General features: G+C 36.3%; 1 protein-coding gene across 9 annotated transcripts in view; it reads left to right on the top strand.

Moving 5' to 3' along the window:
* Window positions 1–27,747, top strand: part of SYT14 (synaptotagmin 14) — a 223,530-nt gene that overhangs the window by 145,306 nt on the left and 50,477 nt on the right. For all 9 annotated transcript variants that reach the window (XM_003893147.4, XM_003893150.5, XM_009187933.1 and 6 more), the window contains 2 exons: window positions 1,682–1,953; window positions 7,421–7,870. In XM_003893147.4, coding sequence (XP_003893196.1) covers window positions 1,682–1,953; window positions 7,421–7,870 — 722 coding nt within the window. The remainder of the gene's footprint in view (window positions 1–1,681; window positions 1,954–7,420; window positions 7,871–27,747) is intronic.

The raw sequence follows: 27,747 nt of genomic DNA, 5'->3' as shown, positions 1-27,747 counted from the left end.
TGCTATGACTTGCAACGTGTCTAATCTGTCTTCTTGAATTCAGCTTCAGCTATATTAATTCAGCCACTTTTTTACTTTTTGCTTATGTTATAAACTAAAGTTAGTACAGCCGGCCCTCCATGTATGTGGATTCTGCATCTGTGAATTCAACCAACCTCAGATGGAAAATATTTGAAAAAATGTGTGGTTTCTATCAGACTTTTTCTTATTATTTCCCAAACAATACAGTATTACAACATTTACATAGCATTCACGTTTGTGTTAGATATTGTAAGTAACATCGAGATGATTTAAAGTATGTGGGAGGATGTACTTAGGTTATATGTAAATACTATACCATTTTGTAATAGGTACTTGAGCATTTTTGCGTTTTGGTATTTGAGAGGGAATGGTGGGGTTAGAACCAGTTCCCCACATATGCTGAGAGATGACTCTGTGGATAGACTATTAGACTCACTAGGTAGGACATTTAGTTTTACTTTTTTTCCAAAATTGGGGCCTCTGAGCAACTATGTAAATTTGTGCTACATTTGTGCAAATTATTATTTTTCATTTGAACCAAGAATTGTGGTAATTTTTAAATGAAGCTTATAGTTCTTATGTAACTTTTTATCTTAGGAAGAACAGAGGAACTATTGAATGTTTGAACTGAACTCCATATCAATGATAATACAAACTACTGTTTCAGGGTCCCTTGAGAAAAGAGATGCACAGTTCATTAAAAGAAAAAAAAAAAGATCAGTGTTTACATTTAATGTTTAGTATTGCATTCAGAATTTGTCTACAAAGACTTAACTGTTCTTAAATTATGTACTGGGCTCTATTTCCCTCCTGTCCCCAACTCTGTCCTTGTTCACAGATACATTTATTCTCAATCACTGAGATAAATAATTGAGGTAAAAATTAAAAGGAGAATTTTAGAGTGAAAGAAAATGTGGTTTCATGTTAACTGCTAGAGGTAGAGATGCCTACTATAGGCAAGATGGAGTCATAATTTACAAAGAATACAGACACAGATGTAGAATGGGATAGAGTGCCATTATAATGGAGAAGAGACAGAACACAGCCTCCAATCTTTGCTGATTGATGGATGTTAGCAAACAGGGAATGGGCCTGATTCACAGTACACCTCATTTTAGGATTCTGGATCCAGAACAGATATAGAAAAACATTTCTGACACCGCCAGCTGAATGCTAGTTTAAGTTCATCTCAGTAACTGAAGAACATAGGTGAGTTCTTATTGAACACAGTTGAAGAACAAGCAGAGGTATTATGTTTGTTTTTCCAACCATATTTGTATTGCTTTGACCCTAGGGTGGCCACAGATCACAGGGTAACAGATGAAGTATGTATACATCAGGATTGTTTTGAGACAGACAAATAAATACACTGTTTAATACTTATCACTCCCTCATTTTTATGATATGTAACAGGGTCTTTCTTCATATATGACTTTTATTTTTGCTAATCTTATTATGCAGGAGGTGAGGAGTGGGAAACCAGATTATTTTATTTGTGCCTCTGAACTAGGGAAGAAGAGGTCATTAGTAAATCTAATAGTTATGTTGCCATCAATTTTTTGATCCAGTTTTCAAAAGTTATTTACAGTTATTGTGTGTAACACTGTACTGCATGTTGAGGCTAATTGGAAACAGTGACCAGATTCTTAATCATTATCAGGAAACTGCATTCAGAGAATGAGAAGAACACCCCCGCTGGATGAATTGCAGCCACCACCATATCAGGATGACAGTGGTTCTCCCCATCTGTCATGTACACCCTCAGAAATTGGGGACAGTAAATGTGAATTTTCCCACTGCAGCAACAGTCCAAGATGCTCATATAACAAGTGCCCAAGTGAAGGAAGCACAGGTCATGAAATAGAAAGTTTTCATAATAAAGGATATGAAGAAGATGTTCCAAGTGACAGCACTGCAGTCCTGAGCCCTGAAGTAAGTAAAAGCACATAGAAGTTTGAAAATGAATGTTATTTGGAGGATAATAATCCTGTGCTTCTCCTCTTGGTAAGAAGAATTGATTTTATCACTATCTTATTCCTTTGTAATTTATAGTACCAGTATCCATCCTTAATCTAATCTTTATCCAACAAACTTATCAGGAATGTCCCAACTAGTCTTCAACTGCCCCCACTCCCCAACCCCAAGCCCCACCACCAAAGGAAGATGGGTACCTACAGATGTTTTTTTTTAACACTTTGTATAAAACATTCTAGAATAATTGATTTTATCATTTATTTCATCTTGAGGCTACTATTTGTATTATTTTATTTTATTTTGGATTTTTTTTTTACTATGAGGAGGTTACTCAATGTTTCACAAGTCTTTCATAATCTTATTGTATTTTCATATCATAGAAAATACAAGGGATAAATGATGATCAGCTTTACTAATGAAATTTGAATCCATGGCTTCATGCATTCAGAGTGGCTGGTTGGTTGGGCTTTAAGTTTACTTACTGTTTTGGAGCAAAAATGTGAAAATGACAACAAAAATAATTTTGTGGCCGTTGTGAAGTATTACTGTGTTCTAAAAAGAATTTGTTTTAATGTTTCTGTCATAATGAAAACAAAAAAGGCAATCTAGTGGTTTTATAAGTTAGTATTTAGATTTACTTTCAAGTTTTTTTGTTTTTGTTTTGAGACAGGGTCTCGCTCTGTCACTCAGAACAGAGTGCAGTGGCGCAATCACAGCTTACTGCAGCTTCCTCCCACCTCAGCTTCCCAAGTAACTGATACTACAGGTGTGTATCACCACACCTACAAATTTTTTAATTTTTTTGTAGAGACAGGGTTTCACTATGTTGCCCAGGCTGGTCTCAAATTCCTGGGCTCAAGCAGTCTTCCTGCTTCAGCTTCCCAAAGTGCTGGGTTTGCAGGCATGAGCCACTGCACCCAGCCTACTTAAAAGTTTTAGATTACAAATTTTTACTGCTTTTGTTCCAGACAACATTAGTAATACTGAAATATGTCCGTATTCTTACCAGACGAATTTTCAGATCTGCTGCCAAAATTAAATAATAGATGTAGTTTCCTAATACCCAGAACAATTAAGCTATGGATAGAATTTCCTTAATTTTAAGTTTTTCTTTTATAATTGTTAAAAATACCTTGTATCTGTTATTGCTTTTTTTTAGTATTTCTAGTATTACAGTATCTGACCTAGAAGAAAATTGTACATTGATATTTTAAGTTTAATATATCATTATTTTATTATTTTTCATGATGTATGTTTCTTTGTGTTCCATTACCTAAACAAATTTGAGACAGCTGTTTTGTAGCTTTGTAAACTACATATACAGCTCACAAGTTAACAGTGAAGTCTGGATTGTGAGATTAATAAACAACAACAAAATACTATCACCACTGTGTCAGGAATTTTGCTATGAGCTTTATGTAGTCTGCTCATTTAATTCTAACAACCACATCTTTAGGAAGTTATTATCTCCATTTTATAAATGAAAACATTAAGAGTCAGAGAGCTAAACAATTTGACTAAGTACAAGCAGCTCTTAAATAGTGGAACTACAGTTCAAACCCAGGTCTGTCTGACTGCCAAAACAGTGCTCTTAACAAGTATATTATATTGTCTTTTTTGATCCAAAACGTTGTGTGAGAAATTACTTTGATTCAGTGGTACCCTCCAACATTACCAGGCAAACTCTCTCAGAGGACTAAAGGACCAAAGTAAGATGCTCAAATTATGTGTGTGTGTGTGTGAGAGAGAGAGAGAGTGTGTGTGTGTTTTAATCCATTTCACATACAGAGCAAGAAGTAAGAGGAGCTAGATGAAATCAGAAATCCATTAACACACCTAGAGATAAGCTGCAAGTGGGTATAGGTAGCAAGACCACACTGTGTGAGTCCTGGTTTATGCAGTGCCCATACATCCTATCTCACTGTCTTTTTTCCATCAGCATTCCTATTTATGATGTAACAAGGACCAGAGTTGAGATTTGAACAAGGGTACCAAGAGCCAACAGCACACACTTGTTTGTTTTGTGGGAGAGATATAGTTATACTCCTGACCATCACTTAAACTTGTCAGTTAGCCTGCTAGGCAGTTGTAGGTTTTATCTGCATTTCTTAAGTAGAGCACATGGGTGACAGAGCTGTCAGCCCAGAGGCTACATGATCGTGGCTTGTGCATTTCATCCCTTTCTATAGGTAACACTCATTTGATCCATCATATTTTCTATTTAATCTTTCTTTGGCATGTGTTGTAAGTTATTAACTATTTGTATTTAATATCTTATGAATTCTGCCTATGTCTCACAAGCTGCTTCTTAACTCACTCTCTATAGTTATCACACACTGTGAGTTTTGTCCGTATTTCAGAAGCTGCTAAATTGCTATCTGTAACCACTTCTTTGGAATTTCCTCCATCCTGCTTATTTTTGTGTCTTCTGTAGTAGCATTGAATGTGCTCAAACGATGTAGCAAATGCACATTACAGAAATATTTAGATGTGAATGCTGATAGCCTATGCTAATATAAAATTCACTTTTGTGTTTTTTCAAGTTTATTTTGCATCCTTGTAATAGGTATTATGTGTCAGATAGAAAATTCTCACTTTTCTCTTGGTTTAATCCAGGCTGTAGTTATCTTAGAGCCTATCCACATATATGATTAAACTGAGAGAGGAGAGAAGGTTCAGAAGAATTCCATGGGAAGGAGTTTATAGACGCTGTTGATGACCTATTGCTATCTAGATAAAGTTTTTTTAAAACTGGTCCAGATACCTTGAAAGGAAGAATTGTTTGCTTATTGCCTATTTTCAGAATGCAAATAATGTCTTTTATCTGTAAATGTTCTACCCTTTCAACACTGGGTTTCACAAGAATTGTTGGCATGTTTGGAAAAAAAAGAAAAAACAATCAGGGAGGCACCAAGAGAAACAAAATTGAAAAATAGCTATCTAGGACCTGATAAACATTTTTATTGCCTGAAAATCTTAGCTGTCATGATGCTGTTTTAGAAAATCTTTAATTGAAATACCAAAACCATATAATTAATAATCTTTAATTACCAATTATAAAGTAGTATACATTAAAACATTTTGCTCTAAACTGTAAATTTTTTTAATAGAATAAGTATGTTTTGATTTTCTCATACTATATTAAAAACTGAATTCTCTTATGGGAATTTATTCCTTCCCCCCAAGTATTGTTCTTCTGTTGTTTTTTTCCCCCATACATTATACCAACTAGCATGTAAGATTTATAAGACCAAAGACTAACTGGGCATGGTGACTCCACACCTGTAATCCCAGCACTTTGGGAAGCCGAGGCAGGAGGGTTGCTTGAGCCCAAGAGTTTGAGACCAACCTGGGTAACATAGTAAGACTTTTGTCTCTACTAAAAATCAAAAAATTTAGCCAGGTGTGGTGGTGTGTGCCTGTGGTTCCAGCTATTCAGGAGGCTGAGGCAGGAGGATTACTTGAGCATGGGAGGCCAAGGCTGTAGTGAGCTGTGATTGTGCCATTGCACTCCAGCCTGGTTGACAAAGCAAGACTCTGTCAAAAAAAAAAAAAAAAAAAAAAATTAGGGACTCATGTCTTTTTAGTTGTCTCTGCAGAAAGAAGCACTCTCCCGACCTAAAATAGGGCTTGGCACATAGTAGGTACAGTAGTTATGGTACATGTTAAGCTGCTACAACAAAAAGACCCCTCAGCCCCCACCAAATACAATGGCTAAGGAACACAGAAACTTACTTCTCTTTTGTTTAACAACAGTGCATGGTGAGCAGGGGGCTTTGCTCTATGAGATTATTCAGGGACCCAGTTCCTTCTCTTCTGTTGCTCTGCCTTGCCCTAGGGTGTTGTCCTAGTCCACATGGTCTGAGCAGACCCACACATCCTGACTGTATATCTGCTTGTGAGAAGAGTGAGACAGAGAGTGGAGAGCAAGTAATTTCTTATATAAACCTGATCTGGATGTTTCACACATAAATTATTTTTGCCTCCCATTGGCCGAAGCTGAGTCATGTAGTCGTATGAGCTATAATAGAGGCACTGAAGTATATATAGTCTCTTATGGACAGTGTTTTTTCTTTTTTTTTTTTTACACAAAGTCTCACTCTGTCACTGAGACTGGAGTCCACTGGCATGATCTTGGCTCACTGCAACCTCTGCCTCCCTGGCTCGAGCGATTCTCCTGCCTCACCCACCTGAGTAGCTGGGACTACAGGCACCTACCACCCATACCCAGTTAAATTTTGTATTTTTAGTAGAAATGGGGTTTCACCATGTTGGCCAGGCTGGTCTCAAACTCCTGACCTCAAGTGATCTGCCTGCCTCGGCTCCCCAAATCTTGCGGGTAGTATTTCTAGCTAACACTCAGGAAGATTTTGTTTTGTTTTGTTTTGTTTTGTAAATGGAAAAAGAGAAGACTGAGATTCAGTAGTATTCACTGCCACTCAAAGTTTAGAAAATTTTAAAAATTTATTAAATTGGCCCACATTTTGAAATGAGAATTATTTAAGATTTATTAAAATACTTGAAGAGGCAGAGTGGTATAGTTGAAAGGTCAGAGACCTAGGTTTGACATTATTGGTAACTAGCTAAAACCCCTATTACATTCTAGGTAGATAGACTGGCAGGAATTTGAGACAATTACAGGAAAAATGATTATAATTTCTTTTAATTTCATAATTAAAATGTACCATTTCAGCCTTTCTTGAACTTTTAAAATGTGTGTTCTGTCATTTTAAATAGTCATTAATGTTAGAAAATAATGTGTTTTTAATTGTGGTTAGAAATCGAAGTAAATATAGTCTATGTTACGGAAAGTAAATATTTGCTAATATTTTGAGACCTTTATTTATGCTTTCACATTTCCATTGATTTTTAAGTCTAAATATCTTTATATTTTATTACAGATTGGGGTGTTTTAGAACAAACTCTGAAGACGGAACCAAATTTTTTAATAGCATTATACTTTTACTTATGTTCTGTTCCTCTGCAGCTTGATACTGTGCTGTCAGTGGCATTGTTTATAACATTGAAAGTAAAATGTAGTAGTTTTCTACAAAAGGAGCAGATATACCCACTAAAGGATATATATTAAATTATCATTTATAAAAACATACATCACACTTTCTCAGAATTGTAATGATGAATATTAAATTCTAAACGTGTCTTTATTATCATAAGTTTTGAGTTTAACTTACTGCTTATAGTAATCTCGCCCTATAGGGTTGCCTTTGGTTGTAGTTGACGGTTAATTGTTATTGTATTACTTTCTTTGTGGCAGAATTGTTTTCACATCACAAGGCTTTCACATTACAAAGCAGAGAGACTGTTTAGAATGGTATTTCCTTCTAAAGAAATACCAAGTATTTATTGACATGCTAGGTTAAATAATTGAGTTAAAAACTCTAACATTTAAATTTTCTTTTCTTAGGATATATCAGCTCAAGGATCATCATCACAGCTTCCTAAACCTTTTGATCCTGAGCCAGAAGCTAAATATGGCACACTGGATGTGACTTTTGACTATGACTCACAAGAACAGAAGCTTCTGGTAACAGTGACAGCTGTCACAGACATCCCAACATATAACAGGACAGGTGGCAACTCATGGCAAGTACACCTTGTTCTTCTACCTATAAAGAAACAGAGAGCAAAAACCAGCATCCAGAGAGGACCATGCCCTGTCTTCACAGAAACATTTAAATTTAATCATGTTGAATCTGAGATGATTGGAAATTATGCAGTTCGGTTTAGACTGTATGGTGTACATCGCATGAAAAAAGAAAAGATTGTGGGGGAAAAGATTTTTTATTTAACAAAATTGAATCTTCAAGGGAAAATGTCATTGCCTGTGATACTGGAACCTTCTTACAATCATTCTGTGAGTATCTCATCAAATGGCCTGAATATAGTTTATGTTCATGGTTTATAGTGTGCACAATTTTAAAAATCTTTAATCAAGCCAACAAGTTTGTCAGTCTATTTTTTAACATAGTAATCATGCCTTTTCAAAAATATCTAAGCCCTGGATAGATAGATATACTTTTTCTTACCTAAAAAAGTTGCCCTTGAAGATAATTTGTGATTTATGTCTTTTATTTTATCCTTCACAGAGTTTTGGCCCAGGGTTTTACATGTTTGTTATTTTGTTGAACATTTATTAAATGTTTGATTATGAAGTCATCCAAACTCCTTATAGAATTTTTTTTTCCAGGTTAAAATTAGGCAATGCATTCAGAAGTATCAGCCCCATATATTATTTGCTATATGGCAGAAAGGATTTGCCCTTACAGAATATGTACTGCTCCCTAGGTCATGACTGGATATGTTTCCAGAACTTCTGTGAAATTATTTTAAAGTTTCAAAATAAATCTGGCCTCAGTAGACTTTCCACCCTTTTTAAACAGATTGTGAAGTATTTCCAGAGAACCCTTAAGCTTAGTACTTTGAGCTAGTTCTCTCTTTTCTCTTTTTGTCCTCCAGATGATAATCACATATAAATCTCTCTCTCTGTCTTCATATTTTAAACTAAATTCCCACAAGGCATTGCAAATCACAGGAGAGAAATGTCTGCACTGTTTATTTAAACCAAGGAGATACATTATGCCACATTTAGATTATGAAAAAATCTGTGATATGCTGTAAGTGTGCAGTACGGTTTATATTTATTCCTCTCTGTTATATTGAAAACAAAGCATTTTTAAAATATAAATATACAGATTTTAGAATATATTTATATTTTAAAATAAAGGTATATTATTTTAGTGTTGTTTTAAGCTTTTAAATGTGTAAGCTTCAGTCCAAGTAGTTTAGGGTCTCATTGCATTTACACCAGGCAACATTTTATGTTGTAGGAACTTCATTCACAGTCACACCATACCAGTTTAACTAAATGATTTCAATGTCTTTATGTACAAATGATGATGGTAAATATAGTATATTCATATGGGTTTCTAGGATAAGAATTAATATCTTTCGGGAAAATTGATAACTTGCTATCCTTTTAAGTTTTCAGAATTATCATTTTGGGGAAATGCCTTTTTAAAATAATAGCAGCAGCTTATAAGAGGGGAGAAAAAAGAGTGCAGGCAATATTTCAGGGGGAAAAGAACAAATTTTTCATAAAATTTAATAATCTACAGTTATTAATATGATTTCTAAACTTTTTCATTATTTGGTCTGGGTGATCACTAGTTATTCTGTGGAAAATACACCCTTATCTAGAAATAACTTATTTAAATTAGCAGAGAAAGACTCTGTCATCAAGAGGTATGTAATTTATCTGTTCCCAATTGTGTTTTAATTACATTCATTTCACAAAGAGAATGAAGTCATAGAAAATAATACTGTCTTATCTCTGTTCAAACTAAGCAATCTTTTAATGGACCTACATTACATGTGTTAGCTTCGGGTCATTGATTCTATAATCTTTTTCTGCCAACCAGTACAATAATTTCTGAGGAAAAAGTGCTAAATAAATAGCTTGTAAGACATAACATTTCTTTTTTATTAACTTTTATTTTAAGTTCAGGGGTACATGTGCAGGTTTCTTATATAGGTAAACTTGTGTCATGGGGGTTTGTTTTACAGATTATTTCATCACCCAGGTATAAAGCCCAGGACCTAATAGTTAATTTTCCTGATCCTCTATCTTCTCCCACCCACCACCCTCTGATAGGCCCCATTGTCTGTTGTTCCTCTCTAAAGATGTAACATTTGTATTTGAATAAAACTATCCATCTTCTGCCCTTAGAGAATGTTTTCTTTGTGTTGACATGCTTCTCAAATTTAGTACCCTATATTTAATTATTCTTCTTTATTACTTTCCTTCTTTCTCCACCTTCTCAAATCTCATTGGTTCCTTTTGGCTTCTGTGCTATCAGTTATTTAGTTGTTAAAATATACCAATAGAATGTATATATTCTATATATACTATAGTATTAATGTTCTCTTTGCTTAAGTTTTAATATTAACTTTGTGGGGAGATCTTGTGATTACAGTTTACTTGGGTAAGTTTGGCTCTAATTTTTGTAAGATGTAGTAATATATCTGTAAGAGATATGCTCATAATTAAACATTTGTTCTAGTTGCTTTTTTTTCCCCCAGAGTCAGGGTCTCACTCTGGGAAAAGTCAGGGTCACCCAGGCTGGGGTGTAGTAGTGCAATCATGGCTGACTGTAGCCTGAAACTCCTGGGCTTAAGCGATCCTCCCACCTCAGCATCTCAAATAGTTAGGACTACAGGTGCACACCACCAGGCCTGGCTAATTTTTTTTTTAGAGATGGGGTCTTGCTATGTTGTCCAGGCTGGTCTTGAACTCCTGGCCTGAAGCGATTCTCCCACATCAGTCTCCCAAAATGCTGGGATTACAGGCTTGAGGCACCATTCCAGGCCTTCTGGTAGCTTTTGAATACTTACTTATTATTGTTGTCATTTTTGTTGTAAGGGTATTAGCCTTTTGGCCAGGAAAATTTTAATCCAGTCAAAGAACTTGCAAACTACCATTAAAACACATTTAAGCTTACAGTTTTTTTTCATAGATAATAGGAACATAGAATTTTGCATACAAAATTTAGTTTTATAGCTAGTTTTGCAGGAACTGATTGAGAGAAAAAAAGACCAATGTCACCAAAATGACTTTCTGAGGACTAAACAGTAGGTTTCCCTGAGAATAAGATTAAAGTTTAACATTAAGGCCGGGGCGCAGTGGCTCATGCCTGTAATCCCAGCACTTTGGGAGGCCGAGGCAGGTGGATCACAAGGTCAGAAGATTGAGACCATCCTAGCTAACACGGTGAAACCCCATCTCTACTAAAAATACAAAAAATTAGCCGGGCGTGGTGGTGTGCGCCTGTAGTCCCAGCTACGCGGGAGGCTGAGGCAGGAGAATGGTGTGAACTCAGGAGGCGGAGCTTGCAGTGAGCCAAGATCGCGCCACTGCACTCCAGCCTGGGTGACAGAGCAAGACTCCATCTCAAAAAAAAAAAAAAAATTAAAATACCATTTGAAGTGTTCCTTCTTGATCATTGCATGATAGAAAATATACTAAGAATTAAAAAGCATAATTTCTTTCTACTGACTAGCCATGTATACTAAGTAAATCATCTGATCATTTTGGGTATCAGGTTTCTCATTAGTGAAATGAGAGGATTAGACCAAGTGATCTCTAAAAGCCTATCCATCTCTGATATTATCTAATTATGCTAGTATATGTTGGGGAAGGAGTTAGGTAGGAACAGAAATTGGTGAATTTTAGATGAGTTTTGTATGCTTGATATGACATTTTGTGGCAGACATGTATTATGTTTTCTCACTCTTCCACCTTTTCAGTAACTATCTGGGAATAACTATGTCTACCTCCCTAAGGTAAGCCATAAGTTGACTTTCCCAGTCTCACTGGTAGGTACGGCAGGAGCTGTGTGACCTAGACTCTGCCACTCATATTCATTTTCAGGAAACCTCAATACAGACTGAACAAAGAAGCAGGCACTGCACTCAGATCATGTTTCCATGAAGTTGATGGTGGAGGTATCTGGTTTTCAGAGGCAATAGTAACTCTGTAATAAAATAGCGCTGCTGATGCAGAAATGGTATTGGTGCTGGGCCACTAACAGTTGCAATAGAGAAAAGTCCTTGGCAGAAAAGAATCCAGTGAGAACAGCAGCAGGTTCTCCTCACCCAACCAATTCTGTAGTATGGTTTTTAGACTTCATTCTTGAGAAGCTTAACCATTAACTTGGTTCTTTATTCATCCCTATTCCTTTAATAAATTACTATTCCACTTAATGAGTCAGTTAGCTTCTGTTGTTTTCAAATAAGAATCGTGAAATAGCCATATGGTTTACTATTAACTTGCTTTAGTACTGTCTTATGCCAAACTCAGTAGCTAGAACGTTGTCAGTTATCCTTCCTACCATGGCATATATCCCTCTCATAATTTGAACTCTTCTTACATACTCAGCTTTGTTCAGATGGCACTCTTTCTTAGCATATAACCCCAATTAATTTCTTCACTTGGATTTTTGGTACTATATTACTCTCTGTAACAGTTGCATAAAGCAGCCTTTCCCTTTTTCCTCATCCTGGTTTTACGTCTAATTGCAGCTTATTAGATTTGTTAATGTTATTATATTTGATTGATTAATAATGAAACTTTATTCTTTCTCTCACAAACATACACACAACCCTTCCTGTACAAACAGTACTTAATTAGCCTGATCTCTTCGGAGTGGCTAGCGATAATAATAGTGAGGCTACCAACACATTGGACAGTTCTCATAATATAGGAATCTTTATTAAATCATTGGTTTACTTTAAATAATATGTATGGTTTTTGGTGAGTTGCCTTTTAGGAAAACTGATATTTGACAAAGCTGTGTTGTATTTCATCTTGAAATAAGGTTCTCTACATTAATAGATGAGCTGCAGGCGTACCTATTAAGTTTTTTTTCTGTAGACAAATGGTTCTCAAAGTGTGATTCCTGGACCAATAACATCATCACATAGGAACTTGATAGAAGTGCAGATTCTCAGTCCCTCTCTGAAACTTTCTGAATTTAAAAAAAAATGTGAGGGTAGGGCCCAGCAGTCTGTATTTTAACAAGCACTGTACATTATTCTGATATACATTAAAGTTTGTGAATCACTGCTTTTGACCAGGGTTTGCAAACTATGACTTGTGAGTCAACTCTGGCATGTAGCCTGCTTTGGTAAGGTCTGTTGCTCCTCTCTGCAAAAGCAGCATAGATTACCACTCTGTTCAACTCAGGTGTGGCCACATGACTTGCTTTTATCTTTTGCTCATAACCTTTAAGAATCAGAATAATGCTTTCACTATTATGGAAGCATGTGTGGAAATGGAGCCTCTTTGAGCTTTGAAGGAAGCCTCTGTTGCCAGTCCAAAATCCATATGTTGTATAAGGAGGAAGTAAACCATTGTTGAATTAAACTGCTGAGAATTTGGAGTTCTCTGTTACTATAGCATAATCTGCCCTGGCTGATAAAACATTTGCTCTTCTGACTAAGGAGTACATTAACCCCTGTGGGAAGAGAATCAGATGAAGCAGGTAATATAGTTTGGATGTCCCCTCCAAATCTCATGTTGAACATGTTGAAATGTAATCCCCAATGTTGGAGGTGGGGCCTGGTGGGAGGTGATTGGATCCTGGGGGCAGATTTCTCACAAATGGTTTATTTTAGCACCATCCTCTTGCTGCTGTCCTCACGATAGTAAATTATTTATCATGAGATCTGATTGCTTAAAGGTCTGTAGCGTCTCCCCCCTCCCTCTCTCACTCTTGCTCTCTTCATGTAACATGCCTGCTTTCATTTTTGCCTTCTGCTGAGAGTAAAAGCTCCCAGTGACCTCCCTAGAAGCTGAGCAGATTGCTGCACCATGCTTGTACAGCCTGCAGAACTGTGAGCCAATTCAACCTCTTTTCTTTAAATTGCCCAGGTACGTCTTAATAACAACATAAGAATGGCCTAACACAGCAGGGAATTGACTAATGCAGTTGCCTTCTTCTGAAAGAATCTAAGGCACCATATGTGTTCCAGATTCGATTACCTGGGAAGCAGACTCTGAGAGGGAGTTTAGAGTGCCAAATGTTTGTTAAGGAGTGCTCTTGGAATTCATACTTGTAAAAGAGAGGAGATGGAAGCAGGATTGGGCAGAGAGAAGTCAAGCTGCAGTGCACGCCCAATGACAGTCTTAGCCAACCCCCAGGGAACTCTGGAACTAAAATAGTCCTTTAGAGTTGTCCCCATTTGGGCTGAGATGGCTAGGCCTTTATACTCCCATCAGTCAGTCATTGGATACTGGTTGCCCGTTGTATTAGTCCATTCTCATGACGCTAATAAAGACATACCCGAGACTGGGTAATTTATAAAGGAAAGAGGTGTAATTGACTCACAGTTCCACAGGGCTGGAGAGGCATCTTGAAACTTAAAATCATGGCAGAAGGGGAAGCAAACATGTCCTTCTCCACATGGCAGCAACAAGGAGAAGTGCCAAGGAAAAGGGGGAAAAGCCCCTTATAAAACAATCAGATCTCGTGAGAACTCACTGTTATGAGAACAGCATGAGGGCAACTGCCCCCATGATTAAATTATGTCCCACAGGGTTCCTCCCATGGAAGCGGGATTATGGGAACTACAATTCAATGGGTGAGGAATTGTGAGGAATTATGGGTGGGGAAACTGCCAAACCATATCATTCCGCCCCTGGCCCCCCCCCCCCCACCAAATTTCATGTCCTCACATTTCAAAACAAAATCCTGCCTTCCCACAGTCCCCCAAAGTCTTAACTCATTCCAGCATTAAGTCAAAAGTCCAAGTCTAAAATCTCATCTGAGACAAGGCAAGGCCCTTCCACCTATGAGCCTGTAAAATAAAAAGCAAGTTAGTTACTTCTTGGATGAAGTGGGGGTACAGGCATTGAGTAAATACACCCGTTCCAAGTGGGAGAAATTGGTCAAAACAAAGGGGCTACAGGCCCCATGCCAAGTCCAAAATCCAATAGAGCAGTCATTAAATATTAAAATTCCAAAATGATCTGCTTTGACTCCATGTCTCACATCCAGGTCATGCCGATGCAAGAGAAGGGCTCCCACAGCCTTGGGCACCCCTGAAAGGGTGACCTTGGGTGAGGCAGTTCTTTACAGTTGAGTCAGTTCCTGAAGGGACTGACATTGAAGGCTGTCTTCCAACAGCCCTACCAACAGCTAGGGCAACAGTCTCTTCGTAGATAGATAGAGAATTATCTATTGACAATTACAATTGTCAGCTACAATTCAAGGTGAGACTTGGGTGGGGAAACAGCCAAACTGTATCATTCCACCTTTGGCCCCTCCCAAATCTTATGTCCTCACAATTCAAAACAAAACCATATTGACATTCCATTGACAGTGTATCACAGTGTCTGTCAGAGCTATAAATCTGGACAGTATAAAAAATAATACTGTATTTGATTTTTTTTAACTGAAAGGCAGACATAGGGCAGATGGAAAGAAATGTAAGAATGCTAATATGCTAATGTAGTTAAGAAAAATGACTAAACCTCTCCTATTTAACTTAGAGAAGGATTATTTAGAAAATAATCAGCAAGGAAGAAATATTTATGTAAAGTTCAACTATTCATTTTATTTCATTTTTTCTATTAAATTTATATAAGGTAAAATGGATTTTTAAGTAAAATAGCTATAGTGTGATCCCATTTTTATAAAAGTATTTCTATTCCTTTTTCTGTTAGTATATATTCATAGAATGATGCCTGCAGGGTGTTTACCTAATAGCAATTTATGAATGGTTTAGGTTTATGGTGATTTTTTTACTTCTATCTTTATTTCTGTCTTTGTTTAATTATTTATGATAATCATTTGTCAGTTAAAAAATTGAGAGTCAGAAAGGGCCACGGAATTTGGACCCTGGTCAGTTTGGTGGGGATAAATAAGTAGATAAGTTTCTTGCTGGATTCTTTAAGACAGGTGAAAGGATGGGAGAAAAGACAGGACCATAGTGAAAACTTAAATTTTCTTAAGTTCTAATGATAGAGGGCACTTAATATTTTCTTAGATGTGTGTATTTCATTAAATCTGACTCTCGCTTACACTTCTATGTGAAAACAAAGCAGTTCTGGAAGTAGACATGAGAGTAGATGATTGTCTTGGGTGAGAAGAGAAGATCTTAAGGAATTCCTAGATTTAAAAATCGGAGAAAAGAGAGGTAAAGTAGGAAGAAAGAGGCAGTAAGAGATCATGAAAGCCAAGAATGAAATTCATGAAGGAAGGAATAATCAGCTTTGTCAGATGTTGCTGATGGAAAGAATAATCTGAGTATTAAAAACTGTGTGTTGGATTTAGGATATGGAAATCATAGATAGCTTTTCAGGGGCTAATTTTGATACTGTGAAGGGGCTAGAATCCAAACGAGAGTGGCAGTCATTTAGACTTTTTTTTTCACCTAATCTGGCTATAACAGTAGGAAGAAAAAGAGGACAGTATTTGGAAAGCAAGGGTTTAGGGAGAATGTTTTTGAGCTGAGGAGAGCCTTGGGCATGTTTAAATATTAATGCAAATGATTTGATTTTAAAAAAGGACAAATAACTGAAGAGAGCCATTAATCAATGTGTTTGGGATAAACAGAGAGGCAAAAGTGTTAGAGTATTTTCAGGAGATTTATTTAAATGGTAGATCATGAAATGAATAAAGAGAGAAGTGAAGCCAGAAAGGGGATTATGGGCAGGAGAAGTAGAAAGGTTAGTGAACTGAAAGTCCCAAGGATATCAAGAAAGAGATGTGAGGGGAGTAGCTAAGCAAGAAGTGTTGAAGGATGGCAGACTGTGGTTGAAAGGGGAATGTTTTCAGTTCATTTGAAGTGGAAGGAGAAGAGTCCAGAGCGTGATGGTGGAAGTGGGCATCTGAGATAGAGTAAAAGGTACAATTACTGGAGAGGGATACTTGTCAAGAGGGCTGGTTTCTTAGATAGGCTGAGTGGACACGGAATTTACAAAAGATGATGACAGAAGTTGAAGTGTGAAAAAAGGTTGAATTCAGAATCAAATTTTTAAGAAAAAAACAACTCCATCAAGAAGTGGGCAAAGGATATGAACAGACATTTCTCAAAAGAAGACATTTATGCAGCCAACAAACATATGAAAAAAAGCTCATCATCACTGGGTATTAGAGAAATGCAAATCAAAACCACAATGAGATAACATCTCCAGTTAGAATGGTGATCACTAAAAAGGTAGAAAACAGGCCGGGCACGGTGGCTCACACCTGTAATCCCAGCACTTTGGGAGGCTGAGGTGGGTAGATCATGAGGTCAGGAGGTTGAAACCATCCTGGCCAACATGGTAAAATCCCGTCTCTACTAAAATACCAAAAATTAGCTGGGCATGGTCACGCACACCTGTAGTCCCAGCTACTCAGGAGGCTGAGGCAGGGGAATCGCTTAAACCTGGGAGGTGGAGGTTGCAGTGAGCCGAGATTGCACCATAGCATTCCAGCTTGGCAACAGAGCAAGACTCTGTCTCAAAAACAAAAAACAAAAACAAAATAGCAACAAAAGTCAGGAAACAACAAATGCCAGAGAAATAAGAATGCTTTTACACTGTTGGTAGGAGGGTAGATTAGTTCAACCATTGTGGAAGACAATGTGGTGATTCCTCAAGAACCTAGAACTAGAAATCCCATTTTGCCCAGCAGTCCCATTACTGGGTATATACCCAAAGGATTATAAATCATTCTACTATAGATACGTACACGTGTATGTTTATTGCAGCAGTGTTCACAATAGCAAAACTTGGTACTAATCCAAATGCCCATCAATGATAGACTGGATAAAGAAAATGTGGCATATACACACCATGGAATACTATGCAGCCATTAAAAAGGATGAGTTCATGTCCTTTGCAGGGACATGGATGAAGCTGGAAACCATTATTCTCAGCAAACTAACACAGGAACAGAAAACCAAACACTGCATGTTCTCACTCACAAGTGGGAGTTGAACAGTGAGAGCACATGGACACAGGGAAGGCAACATCACACACTGAGGCCTGTGAGGGGGTTGGGGGCTAGGGGAGGGATAACATTAGGAGAAATACCTAATGTAGATGATGGGTTGATGGTTGCAGTAAACCATCATGGCACATGTATACCTATGTAACCTGCACATTCTGCACATGTATCCCAGAATTTAAAGTATAATAAAATTTTTCAAAAGGTTGAATCAAGGACCATTTCCTCAAGGAATAAAGAAGAAATGTTCAAGGAATGAAGATGAAATATCCAGGAGGACAAAATAGGAGGACAGGATGATACAAACTTTAAAGGAAAATAGTTGTTCTTTTCCTCAACTTTTAAAGGAGCAGTGCTTAAGAAGCAGCAGAGAACTTTGCTTCCTGATCTTGAGTCATTTGGGATATGAGGGAATAACCAGATTGAAAAGTCAAGAGGGAATGAAGTATCCTCAGGGAAGAATTCCGTTTCAATTAAACAAGGTGTTGGGAGTCCAAAGCAAAGACTAAAGTTCTAGAAGAGTTTATCATATGTCAGGAGTACCAAGGAGACATAGTAAAGGATTATACTAAAATGTCAATCTCAGTCATAATTTGATTCTATTTAAATCTCACATTTCACTTTAAGTCTAATTTAAATCATACCTTTATAGAAATGTATTAGATTGTTAATATTATTATTCTTTTTTGAGACGGAGTTTCACTCTTGTTGCCCAGACTAGAGTGCAGTGGCGCAATCTCGGCTCACCACAACCTCCGCCTTCTGGGTTCGAGCGATTCTCGTGTCTCAGCCTCCCGAGTAGCTGGGATTACAGGCATACGCCACCATGCCCAGCTAACTTTGTATTTTTAGTAAAGATGGAGTTTCTCCATGTTGGTCAGGCTGATCTCGAACTCCCAACCTCAGGTGATCTGTCCGCCTCAGCCTCCCAAAGTGCTGGGATTGGAGGTTTGAGCCACCACATTAACATAAACCATTTAATTTATCTATCTTTGTAAAACCAAAATCCAGTACTAATTTTCATATGTGTCTGTGTGAAGAGACCACCAAACAGGCTTTGTGTGGCAATAAAGCTTTTTAATCACCTGGGTGCAGGCAGGCTGAGTCCAAAAAGAGAGTCAGCGAAGGGAGATAGGGGTGGGGCTGTTTTATAGGATTTGGGTGGGTAGTGGAAAATTACAGTCAGAGGGGGTTGTTCTCTGGTGGGCGGGGTGGGGGTGGTCACAAGGTACTCAGTGGGGGAGCTTCTGAGCCCGGAGAAGGAATTTCACAAGGTAATGTCATCAGTTAAGGCAAGAACTGACCATTTTCACTTACTTTTGACATTCTTCAGTTACTTCAGGCCATCTGGATGTATATGTGCAGGCTTGGGCCCAGAGGCCTGACACTAATTATTGCTGTATAAATGTTGAATGAATGGATGGGTAAATAAGTTCATAGGATATGTATATTATCTCTGAGTTTATTGCCTCTGGTCTCATTTTGCAGCTAATCTTATATTATTGAACTTGGTTTTGTTTTGTTTTGAGATAGAGTCTCGCTCTGTTGCCAGGCTGAAGTGCAGTGGGACAATCTCAGCTCACTGCAACCTCCACCTCCCAGGTTCCTGGTTTCAAGTGATTTTCCTGCCTCACCCTCCCAAGTAGCCAGGACCACAGGTGTGTGCCACCATGTCTGGCTAATTTTTGTATTTTTGGTAGAGGTGGAGTTTCACCATGTTGGCCAGGCTGGTCTCAAACTCCTGACTTCAAGTGATCTGCCCACCTTGGCCTCCCAAAGTGTTGGGATTACAGGCATGAGCCACCGTGCCTGGCCTGAACTCATTGTTTTGTATCTTCATCTAGATTTTAAACACTTGGAGAAGAGAGACTTTTATTTATATGGTAGTTTTCATAGCATCTAAAACACAGGTGTTCAACGAACACTTATTAAATTTATTCATCAACATGTTCAAGTAAATCTGATCATTCTTAAATTCTTATTCAGTTTCATATAATGTAATATTATTTCTTGAGAGGTGTCAGTATCCTGGCCCTACTAAGAATCTTTTATAACCTGGGATACAATAAGCATGCATCTCAGGGTATTTAAACATATGAGGAGTTGTTTTATTTTTAAATAATAATTGATTAATTAGGGATATATGTGCATTTCTCAGTCAAGAACATAATGCCACAGACTCTTAAAAGTGAGCTACTTTATGACTTACTACAATGATGAACTTGTAGATAGTTGTAATTTCAACCTTTAATTTCTAAAATTCCTATGTGTCAGAAATAGCCTATCTTTTATGTTAATGGATTAAATCAATTTAAATCAATTCAGTTTGATGTTTATACTGTTATTTTTATTTTTAAGAGGTAAATTATTGCTGATACTCTATCATTCAGTTATGTGTCCCTATAAGAGTCATACTTTATATGATTAGGAAATACTTTCAAAACTTAGCTTCATCCATTTTCATATTCACTATAATTCACAACTACCATTGTCAGCAAAAATCTACATTTTCTGAATGGAGATTACTCTTCTTCTTTGTAAAACAATTTGTAATAAATACTTCATGATAAACTAATAATCACAGTTGAAAATTGCTACATGAAGGAGAAAGTTACATATGTTTTAGTTCCCTAGACAACAACAGTAATGAGTCATGGCTCACTTTAGTATAAAATTCAATGATTATAGACCTATTTAGAGACAGTTATTCACAGAGAAAGTAAATGAGCGTATATTATTAGTTGAGAGGAATAACTGCAGTCTCACACAAAGAATTGTTATCAGATAAATCTTTTAGTGAAAGGAAGAAACTAAAACAGGTCATAAAAGAAGCCTTTTGTTTAAGTCAGATTTTTAGTTTTGTAGGAAAAAATTCAAGTTTAAAGATCAAGTCTCAAGAAATTTTGAACATGCAGGAAAATTGAGTGAGAAAAACTGAAATTTCAATATGTAAAACTGCTTTTTAAAGTATTTAATATAGAGAATAAAGAACATCAAGCAACTAAATTGAGATTCATTTTGTTGAACCATCCAAATGCTAATCCCTTCACTGTCAGCATACCAACAAGTGTGTATTATGTTTTTCAAAAATGAGCCAGAAAATTAACAAATAAGCTTAAAGCGCAGGTATTGTTTTCCTTTGCTGCTCTTATTTTATTTTAAGCAATTTATTTCTTCAAGATACCAACTTTAGTTGTTGCAGTGCTAATGAGAGAGATTAACAAATGTTTTATGGAAAGAGAATACTACTTGACCATTTTATGGTAGATTATAACAGATAAATGGGTCCAAGCAAGCAGCATATTCTATAATTAAGTACACTGTAAAATTTATTAAATTGAGAAACAGGAGATAAAATAGTGTTTCATATAAAAACATCATAGGGAGACACATTCAAATTCTAAATATTATCCGTTATTTCAAAAATTATTTCTTTTGGGAGTATCTAGATTATGGCCATCCCGAAAACATGCCTTCTTCATTATTATCAACATCTATGAAATGATATATATTTTACTTTAAGGAAGCATTTTTATTACAGTGTTCCCAAGTAAGTTCCCTTTTGTGTTGATTTTTTGTTTTTGTTTTTTGAGATGGAGTCTTGCTTTTGTCACCCAGGCTGGAGTGCAATGGCATGTTCTCGGCTCACTGCAACCTCCACCTCCCAGTTCAAGTGATTCTCCTGCTTCAGCCTCCCAAGTAGCTGGGATAACAGGCACGCGCCACCATGCCTGGCTAATATTTTTGTATTTTTAGTAGAGACGAGGTTTCGTCATGTTGGCCAGGCTGGTCTTGAACTACTGACCTCAGGTGATCAGTCCGCCTCGGCTAATTGTTTAATAATAATAGAGTAGTCATATCCACTGTGTTTCTTATTTATTATCTTACCATTTGGTGGATGGATGATAATTAAATGAACAGTAACATTGAATGAGGTTGTTCTTGAGGCCTACCCTTTATAAATGAAAGAAATAGCAAACAGAAGCAATGTTTTATTATTTTCTTGAATCATTTTCCCCATCATGCTAATCTAAAATAACAAGAAAGTATACAATGGGCAAATATATTTTAAAACCAAAATCCTTAATTCTCATATTTTTGTATTCAAAATCTTGACAGATGATTTAAAATAGTAGGTGCTTCATTTGAAAAATGTTTAATACTATTTTTAATGATAGATATGAATATGTATTTTATCAGAATATATTTTATAAGCTAACTACTAGTAATTACATTGCTCGTAGTCTTTCCTCTGAATTTAGCACTAGTGAGGATATTTCTTCCAAGAGTTATGGATATATCTGCTGAGATAGTTATTTCGAGGTAGACAGGATTTAATGCTACTTTTCCAAAGTAGTGTCCATTTAGGCAGATGGTGAGAATTTAAAGAAAACTGGAAAATACTAATTGCAAAAATGTTTTTCTCTCCAGAAAACTTGAGATTTAATTTAGAAAAGAGGCAGTTTTTATCCTTGATGTATTTATGTTCTTAGAATAGAACTTAAGAAATACTGAATGCATTCCTAGGACAAAGGAACTTAATTTTAAATATTTTAACTTGAATGAAATTGTTTATTAGCAGGTTTCCAGTCTCATAATCACATTTGTGCTGTGGATTCGGTAGAGACTGTAATGAGTCAGAAAGATGTCTATTTGAAAGTTACATTGAATTTTATGCAGGGAAAAGAATAATTCTGGTCATAAAGTTATTGTTCATGATAAGCCAGTATATAAATTTCCTGATGTTTATTTTAAGCAAATAGATGTAAATTTCCATCACTGAAAATGAACATGCTCCTGCAAATACCACGTGTTTGTATTCCAGGAGCTCTTGTTAGAGTAAAATACACATTTTTAGGTGTTGATTATGGAAAGGTGTTCTGGTAAAAAGGCTAATTCTCCATACTACACATGTTAGAATTGAAATAGTAGTGCCAGCTTACCTGGGTACTTCACAAGGTTGTGAAGATTAAATGAGGTAAAAGTATGTGAAAACCTTTGAACTAACAAACATTAGCTGCTTCTCTTGAGATAAAACAGGTGTCCTTAATTTAATTTGAGTAATTCTACCATTTTTTGTAACGATATTCTCTGATCTTACAAAAGGTATACATTATTTTCTTTCCTATATCTCTTAGAATTGTTTTTATAGGCTATACCTTAGCTATTTACCATGTCCTTTTTACAGTCAGTCACTTTTGGGGCAACTAATGATTAGAATGGTACTAAATTACATTTTTTTTCTAGTGGAAAAAGCTAACAGAACTAATAGAAACCGAAAACTTAAGTTTGGTGCACATAGTTTTGTTATATTTTGGAATTACCTGATATTATAATCAAATTATATACAGTCATGCACCACACATAACATTTCAGTCAAAAACAGATCACATAATTGATTGTGATCCCAGAAGATTATTACACAGTCTTATTACTGTACCTTTTTTTGGTGTTTTTGTTGTGTTTTGTTTTGTTTGAGATAGGGTTGCTCTCTTAGCTGGAGTGCAGTGGCACAATCAAGGTTCACTGCAACTTTGACCTCCTGGGCTTATCAGCCTCCCGAGTAGCTACTGTACCTTTTATATGTTTAAATATGCTTAGATACACAAATACTTAACCATTGTGTTACAGTTGCCTACAGTGTTCAGTACGGTAACATGCTGTACAGGTTTGTAGCCTGGGAGCAATAGGCTATACCATCTGGGTTTGTATAAGTACACTCTATGATGTTCCCACAATGACGAAATTGCCAAACAATGCATTTCTCAGACCACACCTGTGTCATTAAGTGACTATAATTTGTATAATAAAAGTTATAACATATCTAAAGAGAATAAGATTTTTTTAGTTTATGGAAAACAGCATATTAGAAGTACATTTTTCGTTAGTCAGTTTACTTTCAGTGGTATATTTCTCCCTAAAATGAAAATTAGCACTGTCCTTAAGCTGTGTTCAAGTTAAGAAAAATTTTTATACCAGCTCATTTGTGATTTGTCACAAAATATTAAAGAATTGCTAGATAGGAGAAATCTGCCATTTTAATGCCAAAATTGCTAGATATTCAAGACCAAGTTTATGTTTGCATTTAGGAGGGTTGGTATAAAGTTGGGAGCATCTACAGTCTCTGGATTCACGTCATGGATCCCACTCCATCCCAACTGTGTGTCCTTAGTTGAATATTCAGCCTCTCTGTGCCTCATTTTTTTCATTTGTAAAAAGAGATAGTAATGATAATAGCCACCTCATAAAATTTTTGTGAGGAATAAAGGAGATAGTCCATGTGGAGTCCTTAGAACAGCAGCTGGTAAAGAGTGGGAACTTGATAAATGCTAACTATTTTTATTTGATCTTATCCATGTGTGAATAAATTTAATGTTCCAATTTTGTGGTAACCTTAATTAGATACTACTCCGCAAGTAAAAAATCATTGCATTGTATTTTTTCAAGTTTCAAAATCAGAAGGAACATACCAAACTGGAAAAGAAGAGGGTAAACTGGAAAAGAAGAGGGTAAAAGTATTATTATTACAACAACGGAAGTAGCTAGTAATAACTATTTTCAGGAACTAAATATAATTTAAGCCTCAAATGTTTTTGAGATATAACTTTTAGAAATATATTCTGAGTAATTATTAAGAAGACAATTATAAATATTCTTTAAATGCACTTTTATTATTTTCAGGCATATGTAGGAACTCATATTACATTGACACATAGCAAGCAGCTTAAACTAGGCTATTCTGAGGTAACAAATCCTGTGACTTTTAAATGCCCACAACAACGGTTTCTTTTTTACTTATGCTACATGTTTATTATGGGTCAATTATGGCTCTATTCCATGTTTTCTTCACTGTAAGTTCCAGACTGATTGGGCAGGTTCTTTCTGAAACTTTGTTGGTTGTCATGGCAGAGAGCATAGCAAACTAATCCTTATCTCTGAAAGCTTTTGCCTAAAATTGACACATGCCACTTCCATTTACATTTCATTGTCTAAAGCAGGGGTTGGCAAACTTTTTCTGCAAAGTGCCAGAGAGTTCATTTTTTTTTTCTTTTTTTAAGGTTCTACATATGGTCTCTGTCACCTTTTTTTTTTTTTTTTTTTTTTACAATTCTTTTTAAAAATGTAAAACCTTTCTTAGCATGCTGGCTGAACAAAAAGCAGACCACATGCCGCATTCAGTTTGCAGCCTGTAGTTTGCTTACTTCTGATCTAAAAGCAAGTCTTACAGCCAAGCCTGGTATCAACAGTGAGGGGCAGTGAATAACTGTAAACAATATTCCATACAGTGAATTGTAAGATTAATGTAATCTGTATATTCACATTGTGGTTTGCATATCAGTAGTTTATAAATTTGTGCTTTTATAGTACATGAATTTGCTCTCTTGGAACAACATTCTCTTTTACATCTTACTTAAATAATAGAGTTGCGTAACAAAGCCTTTCCTAAATACTCAACTGTGTCCAGTTATCACAGTTTCTGAATCCAAGTGCTAATTTATAAAAATATTATTGAATATGAAATACTTAAATATCTGACAAGTCGTAGTATGTGTTAAATAAGTTGGCCTAGACTGGCACTGCCGAAAGAAAATGCAAGAAAGAGTTTATTTTTACAGTTAAAGATGCTGGATTAGGCACATATAATTATTTATTCTTCCTGTAATCTCCACTGAAATGATAGTATCATAGTTTACAAAAATAAATACATATATATACACATTCACATTTATACCCATAAGGTCCAAATAACTGGAAAGAGGGCATCAGCAGATGAGACATACCACCCTCTGAAGACATTGTGGATGGAGGCTGGTAACTGACTCTTCGGAAAGAATGGAGATAACTGAGCATAAAGTGCACATAGAAGGGGAGAACTAATCTGATCACAGAACCATGAATACTACCAGGTACAGCATGGGGTAGCATGAATCTGGGGATTAAAAGCAAGATAATCACTAAAAGCCTGTAAGATGTATAGTAGTATTTCCATCCAGCGTGAAGAATAGTGTCAGGCTTGCATCTAGCCCTTGGGCAGTCAATATCATAAGTTTCTTCTCTGGAAAAACTCAAGATTCCAAGCAAAGATTGCCCCATACTGACATTTAGGAGTCCCCAGGGAAATTGTCTTATCTCCATCTAATCATGTTTATGCCTTCAGTGAACAAGCTGCATTTAAACGTTTAGAGTTTTTTGGGGAATGTATTCTTAAACAGGCAATCATGGCTGAGGAGACACTAAGGGAAAGCCTCCACCAGGAAAGAAAATCCAGGATAAACAGAAAATAAAATTATGCAACAGAAAGAGTCCATAATGGAAAGATGACAAGAAAACTAAAAACTAATTTTAATTAGTGTTTTCAGAAAGATTTAAGAAGACAGATTTTTTTTAGAAGAGAAAAAATGCTCAGAAAAAAGAACAGTCATAGAGAAAGGGGGCTCTTCTAAATTACAAGTATGATCGCCAAAACAAAGCAGATAGTAGAAGGATCAGTACGAGGACTGGCAAACTATAGCCTTCCACCTGTTTTTGTAAAGAAAGGTATACAGGAACCCAGCGCTGCCTATTTGTTTTCATATTGTCTATGGCTGCTTTCATGCTACAACAGCAGAGTGAGTAGTTATGACAGAGATCGTATGATCATGAAACCAAAAAATTTACTCTCTGGCCCTTTACAGAAAATGTTTGCTAACCCATTAATTAGAAAATAGAAATGAAAAAAAAAAAAAAAACTCCAGGAAATATAAAAGGAAAATAGAGTAGAAAAGAAACAGATGGAAAGATTTAAAAAAGGATTAGAGACTTAGACAATCCAGGAGGATTTAACATATGACTAACAGGTGATTCATAAAGAAAGAAAACAGAGGGGAGGAAGTTGTATTAAAAATACAAGGCAATGTGCCAAAGCTGAAGAGCTTGTCTCCAAATAAAGGATCTGAACAATAAATGAAAAAGTCCAGACCTAGACACAGCATTGTGAAATTTTAGAACACCAGGGGTGAAAGAAAATCCAAAAAGACCCCCAGATGACATAAAAATTAGAAAGATCGGAGGGGCATCAAACTTTTCAACTGCAAAACTAGATGCTGCAAGACAGTTAAGCTAAGGCTTCAAAATGGTAAAGATACATGATTTTCACTACATTAAGTGTTTTGTATGTATAATCTCCTGAAATTCTAAACACAACACTATTATGGGTAGGTGTCATTATTTAATCCCGATTTTACAGATGATAAAACTGTACTTTTGTGACTTTGAGTATCCCAAAGTCACTGTGTTACATTTGATTACTTGGCAAACTACAAATATTCCCAGCCCTTTCTAGTTTTTTTTTTTTTTTTTTTTTTTTTCCTGTACTTCAAGAGAAATATGTTTGAGATTCTGTAGCGTTCTGGATGCTAATCAGGTTCCAGCAGTTAAACACATTTGTGCATGATTTGTGAAGTTAAAGTGAAGGCAGAAGCCATTTTCTTACTGCTTCAGACAGGCAAGTTCAAGGAAAGATGCTTTTCCTCCTCCAGTAACATTCTTTTTCTTTTTTTTAGATTCAAGGGGTAGGTGTCCATGTTTGTTACAAGGATATATTGCATGATGCTGGAGTTTGAGCTTCTATTGAACCCATCACCCAAATGGTTAGCATAGTACCCAATGAGTAGTTTCTCAGTCCTTACCCCCATCCCACCCTCCCCGCTTTTGAAATTCCCAGGGTCTGTTGTTTCCATCTTTATGCCTATGTGTACCCATTATTTAGTTCCCACTTCCAAGTGAGAACATGTGGATTTGATTTTCTGTTTCTGCACTAATTCTCTTAGGATAATGGCCTCCAGCTGCATCTGTGTTGCTGCAAAGGATATGATTTCGTTGTTTTTTTAGGGCTGCATGGTATTCCATGGTGTATAGTGGCTAGTTTACAGTTTCATGTACACTAAGAGGTAATTGCAATGGCCGTGAAGACTTCCTGATCTCTTGATCAAACTAATATAGTGTGTTTTTTAAGTCGTATCTTCCCGCCTCCCCACTACATAGTAACTCCTTTGGGGGATCAGCTTTTCAAAAATGTTCTAGGAGTCATTTCTGCAGAACTAGCCTAGACCTTGCTACTCCAGCTCTTCTAACAATTTTGTAAAGCCCCTAATTTTCTGAATTAAATCTCTTTCTTAAAATACCCAAAGTGATTTCTGTTTCCTTCACTGATTCCTGACTGATGTAGTTCACAGAAGTTTAATATTAATGATAGAAT

Source organism: Papio anubis, chromosome 1 (assembly GCF_008728515.1).
Source record: "Papio anubis isolate 15944 chromosome 1, Panubis1.0, whole genome shotgun sequence".
Taxonomy (NCBI): domain Eukaryota; kingdom Metazoa; phylum Chordata; class Mammalia; order Primates; family Cercopithecidae; genus Papio; species Papio anubis.
This window is presented reverse-complemented; position numbering and strand designations above follow the sequence as displayed.